Source organism: Crocodylus porosus, unplaced genomic scaffold (assembly GCF_001723895.1).
Source record: "Crocodylus porosus isolate Cpor-Errol unplaced genomic scaffold, CroPor_comp1, whole genome shotgun sequence".
Lineage (NCBI taxonomy): Eukaryota > Metazoa > Chordata > Crocodylia > Crocodylidae > Crocodylus > Crocodylus porosus.
The window spans coordinates 120,404,308-120,416,942 of record NW_017728943.1 but is presented as its reverse complement, the minus strand read 5'-3'; the positions used below and the strand labels follow the sequence as shown (position 1 = coordinate 120,416,942).

The following is a 12,635-nucleotide window of genomic DNA, read 5'->3' as shown; positions in this document are numbered from 1 at the left end:
TGCACCATTTTGATATGCAAGAGGGGGGCTGTTGTTCTGCTGTCCAGTTCTTCATGTTCATCAGTAACCAAGTGATTCAGAAGCATAAAAGTATTATTTCTTCCTCTTTACCAACAAAGTGATTCTTACCCCTCAAGTCTGAAGTAGTCGTGTGAAGAAACAAAAAGGTACTGTTATAACTTGTAAGCAGAGTAAGATTATGATATGTATTCATATCTCCACCAAGACAGAGGAATTCATATAACCTGACAGTCATTCAAGCTATAATTTTAATAATTTTCTCACCTAATGCAGAATGAACCATGGGAAGAATGGTCACAGAGATATTATCTGAGCTCCTTTGACCAGCAGTGTCTGTCACAGTTAGCTGGAAAATGTACACACCTTCTTGAAAGTGAGATAACTTTAGTGTACCTGGCTGAGGTACCTAACAAAAAGAAAAGACATGGCATATTTATTTTTTAAATTCTCTCTCTTAAACAAGCTACTGTAGCATCAACTACTGTATGTTTCTCTTTCAAGTCTCACCAGCCCGCTTAAGCTCATTTATCAGTCAATAGCTATTGATCTTTTCCTGCTTTCCATTTGGTTTTGCCAAATGTTGAACTATTATCTTAATCATGAACGACATGTGCCCCTGGAGGCTAGGGGGACATGGCAACCGCCTGCAGGCAGTGGCAGTGGTGATGGCAGCTGGGGCGTGACGGGAGCGAGTGGAAAGCTCCCGCAGGCAGCCACAGCATTGGTGGTGGGGGGGGAGAGGGTGGTGGCGAATGCTGACCGGCGGTCTGATACCGCCCCCAGATACCCCCAGATACCGCCAATGGTGGCAGCGGCCAGTGGTGATCAGCAACTGCTTGCAGACACCACCACTGGTGTTGGCGGCAGGGGGCGGTGGCGAGCAGTGAATGCCTGCAGGTGCTGCCGGCAGTGTCAGCAGCGGATGATCTCAGGGGGTGCACGTGAACCCACGTACACCCCCTCTGCATCACCAATGGTCTTAATAATAATTTTCTGTGCCCAAATAGTTGACATTGCAAATGTTAGCATAAAGAAAACAAATGGCATATGTGACGTTACTAATGACTACTGTGATGATGGGTGAAATCCTTTTTGCACTCTCATTCCAAACCTGGCTTCGTGTTGCCTAGAAAACTTGGCTTTTCCAGGATGACTAGCCTATTTCAAGAGCATGAACGGTGTTACTAAGGTATGTTACAGAAAAATTATGGTATTTAATTAGGAGCCCAGATTTGTCTCAAAATATTCAAGCACACCAGGTTCACAGCATGGGTACAGCAGGAGGCCACAAATACAGCCTGCAAGGTGACTTGTGGTGCTCCTGGCTTAATCAGTTGGTCAAGGCACAAGTCAGTGCCCAAGGGGCAAGACTGTTGCCTGCTGAGCATGGGTAGTACTAGCTGACTGAGGTGAACTGAGGCTCACTCTGAGACCCTGGGCAACCTCCCTAAACACTATAAGATCCATCAAGATATGGCAAGAAAGGTAAAAAGGGAGGGTAGCCCAAGGACCCAGAGCAGGGCAGTAGTTGCTTGGCCACCGGGGGGGTATTGCAGCCAGGTCTTGCTGTACAAACTACATCCATATTAATATGAAGTATGATAAAGAATGTATTTTTAGAACAAGCTCTAAGGCTCCGATCTTGAGTTGGAATTTAGCACCTGATTCTCATTTGCAATTTGTAGGCAGAAAAAAAATAGGCAACCAAACTTTGTAACCCAGGCAATAATTTGGGCTGGAGTGCCACAGGCATCCACTGGCAGCCAGGCCTACAAGGGATGGGGTGTGATCCTGTCTGCCTTGCTCACCCACCATGATGACCTGCTGCTGGCACTGTATTTCATTGGGAAATTCAGGGACAGCTGTCAGTGCTCATTGCAGTGGCTGGGCGGTGGGATGGCTACTCAGAATGCTGCATCACGTCCTGTTCTGCACAGGCCCAGCGGCTGGCAGTTGCAGTGCCAGGACTGCGCAGCTGCAATGCCAACAGGAAGCCGGGGTAGGGTGGATGCAGGGGGAAGGGGTAGGGTGGAAGCTGGGGTAGGGTGGATGCGGGGAATCTGTGTGCTGCACTGTGCTTTGTGGCATGGCCCATTCCTGGCTGCAGCAGAGTGGAGCAGCATGGGGTGCAGCCATACCTCCTCAGGCTCCCGGAGGCAGCCAATGAGCTGGATAGGATCAACTGGCAGGATGTATACAGCCCACAAGCCATATTTTGCCCACCCCTATTGTACCCAGACAAAGCTTGGGTTATGTCTCTCATTCCAGTTACAACACAAATGCAGTTTGTAGCAGAAAGAAAATCTTAAGCCTTACTATCAAGATTTTAGCTTAGTTAAAGAACATGGTCAAAGGTCTGTTGATGGTACAAACTGCAGTTGTGTGGTACCTAGGCCCTCTGACTCGGACATAGTTGGCACATGAATGGGCTCAGAGAAAACACAAATGGAAGTCAAGGGAGAGAGAATGAAAGCTGCGAGAGTGCTTGGGAGTCGTGTTAGAAAACTAAAACAAAACACTGGAGTTATCAGGTGTCTAATCTCTACAGACAGTCCAAGTAGAAAGTGGAGCTACTTGGGGAAAGGAATTATATCATGTGACACTGAAAGATGAGAGCCATAAAAGTACCTGTGGGAACTGATTTAGATTAGCAAAGAGACCAAGACGAGAGAACAAGCAGCCCATGGAAACTGTGATTTGGTAAATAGGTAGCTACAAGAGTAATAAAGATAAAAGGTCAAGTTCAGAGGCCTAACCAGATGCCAAGAACACTTCTGGGTTTTGGCTAAACAAAACAATTGATACAGTTGATCTGCATTCTTGCTGTGTAATTTTGCTTTGGTTCTTAAAGTTGAAGCCACATGTCCTGTTCAGTGCTGTAATACAGATCAGTTTTGGACCTGATACCATCTGGTTCCCATATCTGGGTAAAAGCTTGCCTAAACAAGGAACCAACTATTGGGGAACAACTCTCTGTGAAGGTACCCTATTCCTGATGATATAATTTTATTCTCACATAAGCGGTGTGTTTATAAAATGGAGAAGTTATTCCTGCAATTTTATTCCAGAAGAATACATCTGTATTGGGTGTTACTGCAGTGTAATGACTAATATTACTTAGGTGGCAAGTTCCAGGAGAGAGTTGACATCTGTGGGTTTTTTAAACGGAGACATACTTTTCACAGGCTCAGAGGAACTTCTTTCATATTAGACTTCTGGTGCTAGACAACTTCTAGGAAATGTTGTACACTTCAACAGGGCCACTGTGTGTGTATAGCACTTTCCAGAAAGCATTCAACATTTTACAGGATTGAGCTCCATGTGAGAAATACTGAGCAAAGATATCCCTTATAAACATCTTTAATAACAAAAAATGGAAAAATTGTGAAGAGTTTTACTTTTACCCATTCAAAATGGCATCTTCATGGGTAAAAGTCATCAGGAATTTTCAAGGTATAAAAGATCTCTGACTGTAATAACTGATTTACAACATGGTTTGTTGATAAATTCAGTTATTTCTTCTGATGAAAGTAATATCCCTGCTGTTACTTCTGCTTGCCAAATACAATGGTTGTATCCGGTCCTGTCGCCATCTAGTTACATGATGCTTTGGCTATTGGTTCTTTCTTTATATTGATTTCAAAGTTTACTTTTGCTTTTTAAAATTACTTTTTCCCCCCTCTGACTTAATGGCTGTGGCTATTACAACTTAAAGAATTCAAATGCAATGACCTGTTCAGCCAAATTCTAGTCTGCAGAATGTATTTCTGTACAAGACAGCAGAATAAAGCCTCATGAGTTTCTAGTTTCCCTTTTCTTCTCTTCCCTTTCTATTCTGAGCAGATCCTGAATCTCTCTTGCTTGTTCTAAATCTTTGATGAAGCTAGCAGCAAATTTCCAGGTTATAATTAAAAAAACCTGCCTGTTGCACAGTTCAGTGGCCACAGCACATAAGCAGAAATTAGACCAGCAAATTACGCTTAAACGAAGTAATCATAAAACAAAACCTTTTCTTTCCACTGGCAGCCTGCTGCAATATGATAGGATCTCTTTATATAAGCCCTTTCAACACCTGTGATTTCTGTTTGTTCTTTTGTACTTAAATGCAAAGCAGCAGCTGTCTTTTATTTTGTTTAAACATTAGCCCCAGTCTCTCTGGTACTTTTGGATTTATACACGGTTTTAAAAATAGACAATAGACTTTTGATGATCTGGAAGCAGGTTCCCATAGCGCATATTAATTTAACAGCACTTCCATTTATGGCTTTACATTTCTGGTTTGTTGCATGACGAAAGTAATTTCTTTAATCATGCTTATTTTACAGAAACATTATTTAAATAAATAAAATATCCTGAAAGGTTTTTTCTTAACAACCCTAGATATTTAGCGCTTCGGTTTATCTACAAGAAAGGTGGCAGGTGTTCTTCAAATTCCATTCAACGGCTCGGCATACTTTGCTACCTACCTAGTTAATTAATGCCTTCTTGACCCTTCAATCTTGTATCAACAAAACAGCATATTAAATACACAGACATACAATGGCATGTTGATTTCCAGCAAACTCCCATTCTGAAATCCCTAAAAATCATCTAGGATTGGGCGGATCAGTCACTGGGCTGATTAGTCTAAGAACTGGGCCTTGTAACATTTTTCACGATGCTCAGCACTGGCTTAACTAATACTTTTGAATATTATAGTCCTTTATTTTGTGAGTGGTATAGCAATATACACTTAGCTGGAAAGCTAAGCTACCACACAGACCTGAGAGTCACCTGGGAGTCAGTGTCAGCTGTGGTTCCTCGACTTTAGAGGAAGTGGGCGTGTCTACACATGATGCTACATCACTGTAACAACACTCTAGGGCAATGTAGTTTTGGCAGACAAACTGTGATGCTGCAGCTATGTCGCTGTAGTGATGCACTCCTTTGGTATAGCATGTCACTATGGGAACATAGGGGCTAAATTTGGAAGTACTAAATGATGGCGCAGTAACAATGGCACCATAGGGGCATGTGTAGATGTGCCTAGTATGTGGGTTGGGAGAAGGCTGAGTAGTATAGAGGAAATGCTGTCAGCTAATCCTCCCAGAGACCACTTGCCAGTGGCAGGAGGGGTGAGCTACTAATTGGCACTGGGGTCATAATGGACCTGGAAAGGCTCCAAATCAGAAGGCAACTTAAAAGCACATTAGCCACCCCTTTCCCTGTGGTGTACCTGTATGGGGTGTGCTTCTGAGACAAGCAAAATACAAATTGCACAGAAGGTCAAATTCTGTTCAGTTCTATTGAAATAAATCAGGTCTAATTGTCATCTTTAATGAGGATGATTGCATTTTATGATGCAATGGAAGGAAAAAAATTGTCCCAACAGCTGTCAGACCTTATTTACTAAATAGGTATAACTCAAAATATGTTCATCAAACCTTGAACAGCTAGTGGTTCCTTAAGGGTCCCCAACTTTAACTCCACATCCAGTGGCAGGCATTGAGACTACCACTGCTTGGTGGGCTATGTATTTTTCATGCAGCACATATCTATGCTGTGCACTATGGCACATTAATTACAGAGTGTTGGGACAGCAAAGACTCTTGGGTGTTATTGTGCTGTTGGACTGGGGCTAAAGAACCATTGACTGGACATGTGGGAAAACCCACCCCTGATCTGTTGCACCATCCATCAAAACCCAACTGTCTTCTTAACAGTTCATCAAATCTTTTGTGAACTACATGGCAAGCTTTATTAAGACTGTGTATGTAAATACAGTAGGACCTTAAATTAACACTTGAGGGATTAAAAAAACTTGACTGCCTAATCCAGCTGTTGGGACAAACTTTGCCTTCAGTTGCTTGATTGTAAATCCTGAGTGTCTTCACCAAAGATGGGCATTAGCAGTATGCAAAATATCTACAGCAGTGATTCCCAAACTGTGAGTCACGATCCCAAATGGGGTCGCAACATCAGCAGATGGAGTCACAGGGGTGGGGGGCTGTGGATTGGGAGTGTGGGGCTATGCTAAGGAAATGGGATCATAAATGGGGTTATGCTGAGGAAAAGTTTGGGGAGCACTGCTCTACAGGAATATGTGCTAGGACAAGTCCCAAGCATGCTGTCAACATGGGGGGTGTGAGCAGTTGTGCATAAGGCTTTTATTTCTGTAGCTTATGCAGTATCTTTGTTAGGGGAATTCTATCAGACAGCAAAGGATCGTTCTCTAGGTCTTTTCAGCTTCTCAAGGACCAGGCCAGTGTCTAATTTCAAGATGAAACAAGACTGTATTTTAAATCTCATATGATGGTCATCTTGAAGCATCCCTTATTGGAGATAGCCTTAGTACAACACCTTCAGTTTCTCTGCAAGCCCTTACAACAAGCTGTTAGAGAAACTATCATGTTATTTTAATAATGGAGTTACTGAGGTGTCTGACCTGGCTCCTAGAAGCTGAACAAGAAGTACAATGTGCAAGGCAACATTTACAGTGAAGACAGCAGAGCTGATATCTAACAGATTTTTGGAACCTACTTATGTGATACTGTTAATTTCCCTTACTGCTAATTATGTTCTTTCCATCACTCATATAAAATACAACTGTTGTTTTTTAAATTATCCTAACTTTACCATGAACCATGTCCACCTGAGTAAAGGGAGATCATTGCATGTTTTATTGCCACATTTACAAAAGAACCACACACAGTTAACAACAAACAATTGATTTTAACTGAGCTACTATGTGTACCTTCATATCGACTGCTGGATCACCTTGCATTAAAGTCCACTCATATTGTATGATTCCATGGTCATCTAAACTTTCTCGGCCATCCAAAATTGCCCAATCAACAGGTGACTGTAGCACAATATCTTGTCCTGCCTTGCTCTGGGGAGGCTGGTCTTTTTCTTTAAAATAATAAAACAGATTAGTTATTCACTGGGGGAAACAGAATTCTTCCTACTTATTCTGTGATTGAGATGTCAATTTATCATTTTGCTTCCCTATGGTTTGAAATCAAGCACTTTGCAGCAGATTCCATTTGTTATTCCTTAAAATCTCAGTGTGCATATGTTTTCATCTCTTCAGTATTACAACAAGTTCACTGTGGCTACACCTGTTACAAGTACTAACTTACTATGGAGTTAATTAGCACTGCATATGTAGACTTTGAAAAGTTTAGTGTAGAGCAAATTAGGCAACTCTGCAGTAAACATCTTATGCAGACCTGCCCAGGAAATAGCAGGGTAGTGATGAGTATGATCTTACCTCCTTGTACTGGACCTGGGCACGGACAAGCCTGTACTTTGCTGCTCACTCAGTGGGAGGGGGAAGAAGGAGGAGGAAATGCTTAACTCCTCATGCTGAGGCAGACAGGACAAGAGCGAGCTTACCTCCTTGCATGGAGCCAAGCAGAGATGAGCCTGGCTTACTGCCTTGCATGGGGGTCAGGCAGGGAAAAGTGAGTGCTTATCTCCTTGCACCCTATGGCACTCTCAAAAAGATCTTGCAGCCCCCTAGGATGCACACCTGTTAACAACCACTGCCTACATAGTTTGAGGACTTTCATGGGCTTCTAAACCTTCATTAAAATATATGGTTCTGCCACTTGTAATGTACACAGATGCACTGCTCTTTTCCTTGTGTTTTAGAAGGAAACAGAGATATACCAACGAACATTAAATGCAGAATTTGAAGCTTAGTTATGCATACTTAAGTTTTCATGCTTTTAACTGTTCAACATTATTGAATGATGGTCTAGATGTAGCCAGGAAGGAAACTGTTGTATTCTCATACTCTATTTCACTTATAAATATGTTACATATGACACCTCAGCTGCACATGCTGATGCTTCATTATATAGTGAATATGAAATTTATTTAATTGAGGAAGACCAATCTACATGCATGCACACAAAATCATTTAATACATGGCACTAACCCTATATTTACTGTATTTCCAAACCTAGCCCTGAACAAAGAATCATTAATTTCCTCATAGCCTCCTTTCTGGTACTCGTAACTATAGGATCCAAAGTTCTATAAACACTTCACTGATTAATTTAGAAGAAATCTCCAGTGAGGTGGTGTTATTATTTCAATGTTAGAGATGGAGAACCAAGGCAGAGAAGGATTAATTCTCAAAAAATTCTCAAAAGAGATCACTAAGTTTGAGTGTTTGTTACCAAGGGCTTGGCTGTTCAGAATATTAAGGACTTGATATCATTGTATAAGTTAAAGGCATGAAACCCTGGTGATGCACTTCAGTGGGCAGGTGCTCCTAGGGCTTGAGGGGCCTGATCCTGTGTGAGGATTCCTGGGGTGTGCAGGACTGGGCCCCTCAAGCCCCAGAAGAATACGTTTCAACAGATTTGCTTAATTTGATGATGTCTATTTCTATCCTAAGTGACCTGATGTCAAATGCTTGGTTTAAATGACATGACTAGTACCACACAAATATTCTATGACAAGCAGGAAGAAAATCCATTCAGCGTTCAGCTGTCTTTATCATCAAGCTATCCTTTCTCTTTATGAAACCCCTTATTATTACTTCTTTAGGAAATAATGGAGAGGTCCTATAGTCAGTAGTGCCTTTCACTACATAACCCTGATTCATGCCCAAAGTAAGTATAACCTTTTCACTGGAGGAGGCAGAGTATGGTTAAAAATATAATTTATAATTATATAATCAATGAATATATTATAATGCACATATAAAGGATCCAATGAAGGCCACTTCATACTGACACTTCCTTGGTCTTGAGAACTGACAATGCAATCATAGTAATGTTTTTTTAACATAGTTCTGTTAGGTATAATTTTCTAGGTTTTTAAAAAAACATGAATGACATGGTGTGGCACTGTACCTACAACCAGTTCTTCAGGTGACTTGGAACCTGTGGGTGCTATAGGCACTCTTGTTCACGTTCTAATTGCAATGCATCAGAATCAGACTCTGTTCCACATTCTAATTAGATGGCTCCAGCATCGCCTCACCCTCACGTGTATTAAGCCCCTGCACATTTCAAAATGGCCACGGGGGCACTTTATCTAAACCTCATTGAATGAGCTTTAAATCAGTGGTTCTCAATCAAGGGTCCATGGCACACTGGAGGGCTGCAAGCAGGTTTCAGGGGGTCTTCCCAGTCCTTCCTGGTGCAAGGAGGAGCTGCCTCAGCCCCACAGGGATGGGGTAAGTCCCAAGGAAGGGATAGAGGCAGGCCCACCCTGCCTGGCCTCACAGCCTCCATCTTTTCCCTCACAACTCTACTTCAGTGTAATTGCATTAGGAAGTCATAAGTCCCTATTTATAAAATCACAACCATCCTAACTCAGAAATGGAAAGAGCATAGGTAAAGCCAATGGCACACAGCACTTAACAGATTTAGGTCAGAAGATAAATTTCCATTCTCATAATAAAATACATTAACAACAAGTAGGTACAGCTCTGCTCCTTGCTCCTAGGTGAAGTACAGACATTCAAAAAGCCTGAGCCTGAATTGATCCAATCTTTGCAGGTTAGTCTAACCTGTGTAGATTGAACCAATTTGCAAGTGAATAGACATTTGTTTTTGGTTCTGGAAATGCAGCCACATGCCTGCAGTGGCTCAGGATAGAAGCCAGGGGGTGCTAGAGCACACCCTCCCTTCCCTTCTGCAGCAGCTGCAAGGCTGGAGGACAGCTGACCTGGTTGGGGGGGTATGGCCAGGCCCTGGCAGGCCGCTGAGTATGATTGGGGAGGAGTTTAAACCCTGACTCTGCCTGCAGGGTCCCCAGCTGGGGTGCACCTGGAAGGGGAAGGGGGAAGCAGCCCTTGCAAGGTTTGTCTCCAGGTTTGGAGGGGTGGGGAGCACATAGCCAGACACAGGGCCAGGGCAGTGCCTCAGTTGAAGTGGGGCAGGGAGAGGAATTAAACTCCCCTGTCTCCCACAAGCACAGGGACCCTTTCTGCCCTGCTGGCAGTTTGCCTGGCAGGAGGCATGGCCAGAGCCAGCCACGGCAGCAGCCTCAGGTGAAGGGGGGGCAGGGAAGGGGATTAAATTCCCCTGTCTCCCCTCTTGGGTACAGGCATGAGGACCCCAGTCGGGGTCTGCCCAGCTTTCCACCCCACTGGCTGCTCACACACTGGCCCTGCCATCCACCCGCCTTGCCCAGGGCTGAGGCTGGGGCTGGGGTTGTGGGGCTGAGCCAGGCTGGCCTATGGGTGCTACTGAGAGCGGGCGCAAAGGGGCTGGCCTGGGCTGGGCTGTGGAGGCAGGGCCCTTCTCAGCCAGGTGTGGCTCAGGCTGGGGCTGTAGGAGCTGTGCACCTGGATTGCTCCAAGCTCCCTATGCCTAGGCTGGACCTGGCTGTCACGGAGCTGCAGCCAGCTGGAAAGGGCCCTGCCCTTGCAGCCTGGCCCAGTTCAGGCTGGATCCTCCACACTGACCCTCAGCAGTGCCCACAGCTGGCTCAGCTCAGCCCTGGGTGAGGTGGGTGGGTGGATAGCAGGGCCAGTTTGGGCTGTACTGTGGGTGCAGGGCTCTTCCCAGCTGGCTACAGCTCCATGAGAGCTTGGCCCAGGGTGCGCGGGTGGTGGCTGGCTGGGCAGTGGTGTGAAGGTGATGCTGCTGCAGCTGTGGGGGGGCACCTTGGCAACCGGATTGGCTGTGTGGGATGAGTCCTTCGTGTCTGTGGCTACTCACGGTGGCTTGGAGGTGCCGGCAGGCCCAGAGCCCAGCAGCTGCCCACTGCAGGGGTACGTGTGCCCATAGCCACCTCTGCTGCTGTGCCTTCTGCATAGTGCCTACTCATCCATCTCACATGGCAGCTACAGATGTAAGAGTGAGCACCATGCAGGAGCTGTGGCAATGGTGGTGGCAGTGACTGCAGGCACATGAGCCCCTGTGGTGGATGGCTGTCAGGCTCTGGGCCTGCCAGCACCTTTCAGCTGGCCCAGGCAGCCACAGACATGAAGGACTTGTCCCACACGGCCAGTCTGGCTGCAATAGGACTACCTGCAGCTGCAGCAGTGTCACCTCCAGGCCACTGCCCAGCCAGCCACTGCCTGTGTGTGGGCTGGCCTGTCAAGGAGCTGTAATCAGCTGGGAAGGGCCCTGGCCCTGCTACCCTGGCTTGCTCCTCCACACCTGCTCTCAGCACTGCCTGCAGGCCAGGCCAGGTCAGCCCCAGCCCCAGGCAAGTGCAGGAGGATGGTGGGGCCATGTGTCTGGACACCCCCCTGCCCATGCCACTGAAGCAGTGAGGGGGGGACCTTGACAGAGGCTGCTGCTCCACTCCAGCCAGGCAGACCCTGGTTGTGGTCCCCCAGGTGGAGACTGGAGGGAACACAGGTGACTAATGTCCCCCAGCAACCAGTCACCTGAGCAGGGAGTGTGGCCTGTCAGAGTGGGGTGTGCATGTGTACCCCCTGTCGCCACTGAGGGGGGAATAAGCCCCCACCTTGCCCCTCCACCTTAGGGAGCCATGCTGGCCAGCATCTGCCCACACCCCCACCCTAGAGAGCAGAGGGGAGAGGCCAGCCCTGCTCTTTGAAGCAGAAGGCATGTCCCAGGGTGCACACATATACACAGACACACACAAATAGATGTATATACACACACCCACACGAATGTACATCTATATCCACCCCCTCACACCTATACACTGACCGGCGGCCCAACCACCCAGACGCTGCGGCTGGGCGAGGTGCAGCCCTCCCGCCTTCTCCTGAGAGCCCGCAGGCCGGCGCGGCCCCCCTTACCGGGCTGCGGCGGGCGCTGCGTGCGGTTGCGGCCGGGCGCGCCCAGGCTGTAGCTGCTGTAGCCGCGGTGCGGCGCGAACTGGCAGACGGCGCGGCCGCGGGACGTGCAGTCGAAGAGGTAGCAGCGCAGCCCCGCTCCTGTCCCGGCCCCGGCCCCGGCCCCGCGCTGCACCACGGCCAGCGTGCAGCGCGGCTCGGCGCAGCAGGCCTCCAGGCACGGCCGCCAGCCTGGCCCCGCGGCCGCCGGCGCCCGCAGGAAGGTGGCGCCCGCCGCCAGAGAGTCCTTGGTGCGGATGATGGCGTCGGGCCGCGCCGAGAAGCTGCTGCCCCGGCAGCCCTCGCTGCCCCGGCCCGGCCCCGGCCCCGGCCCCGGCTGCAGCTGGAGGCGGAACTCCTCCAGCAGAGACTCCACGCCCGACAGCTGCGAGCGCAGCTCGGCCAGGGGCGCCGCGCCCTCCCCGCCCCGCGCCGCCAGCCCTAGCCCCAGCAGCAGCGGCAGCAGCCGCAGCGCCATGGCCCCGGCTTCCCGCCCGCCGCTACTGCATGGCCCGGAGCCTGCGGGCGGCCGCCGGCAGCAGCGGCAGCAGGCCCATGATCCGGCGGGAGGAGGAGCCGCGCGCTCAGCACCGCGGGCCCCGGACAGAGCCCGCAGGCCCCGCCCCCGCGCCGAACTGGGCGCCCGGCCCCGCCCACTCGCCTTGGCCACGCCCACGGGAGGGTCTTTTTGGTCTCCCTTGGGCGCCCCGAGCCTCTGGCCCTGTGGTGCTTTAGGGCAGCAGGGTGGTGGGGGCAGGCCAACTTCCTGCCTAGCTTTCAGGACACCTAGCCCCAGCTGCTGGGGTTACAGGCAGTCTTCGATTTAAGAAGTTTGGAGTTACACCCAATGGCA

The 12,635-nt window shown here is 48.0% G+C and overlaps 1 protein-coding gene across 8 annotated transcripts in view; it reads right to left on the bottom strand.

Annotated features, from left to right (window-relative positions):
* Positions 1 to 12,372, bottom strand: part of LRP11 (LDL receptor related protein 11) — a 32,464-nt gene extending 20,092 nt beyond the window's left edge. For 2 of the 8 annotated variants that reach the window (XM_019550085.1, XM_019550090.1), the window contains exons 1-3: positions 11,747 to 12,366; positions 6,755 to 6,912; positions 286 to 427 (exon numbers count right to left, since the gene is read on the bottom strand). In XM_019550085.1, the coding sequence (XP_019405630.1) occupies positions 286 to 427; positions 6,755 to 6,912; positions 11,747 to 12,260 (814 nt within the window). In that variant the 5' untranslated portion in view covers positions 12,261 to 12,366. Of the gene's footprint in view, positions 1 to 285; positions 428 to 6,754; positions 6,913 to 11,746 lie in introns of all 8 variants that reach the window. The other 6 variants (XM_019550088.1, XM_019550083.1, XM_019550086.1 and 3 more) reach the window with 6 other exon arrangements.
* Positions 12,373 to 12,635: the final 263 nt, after the last annotated feature.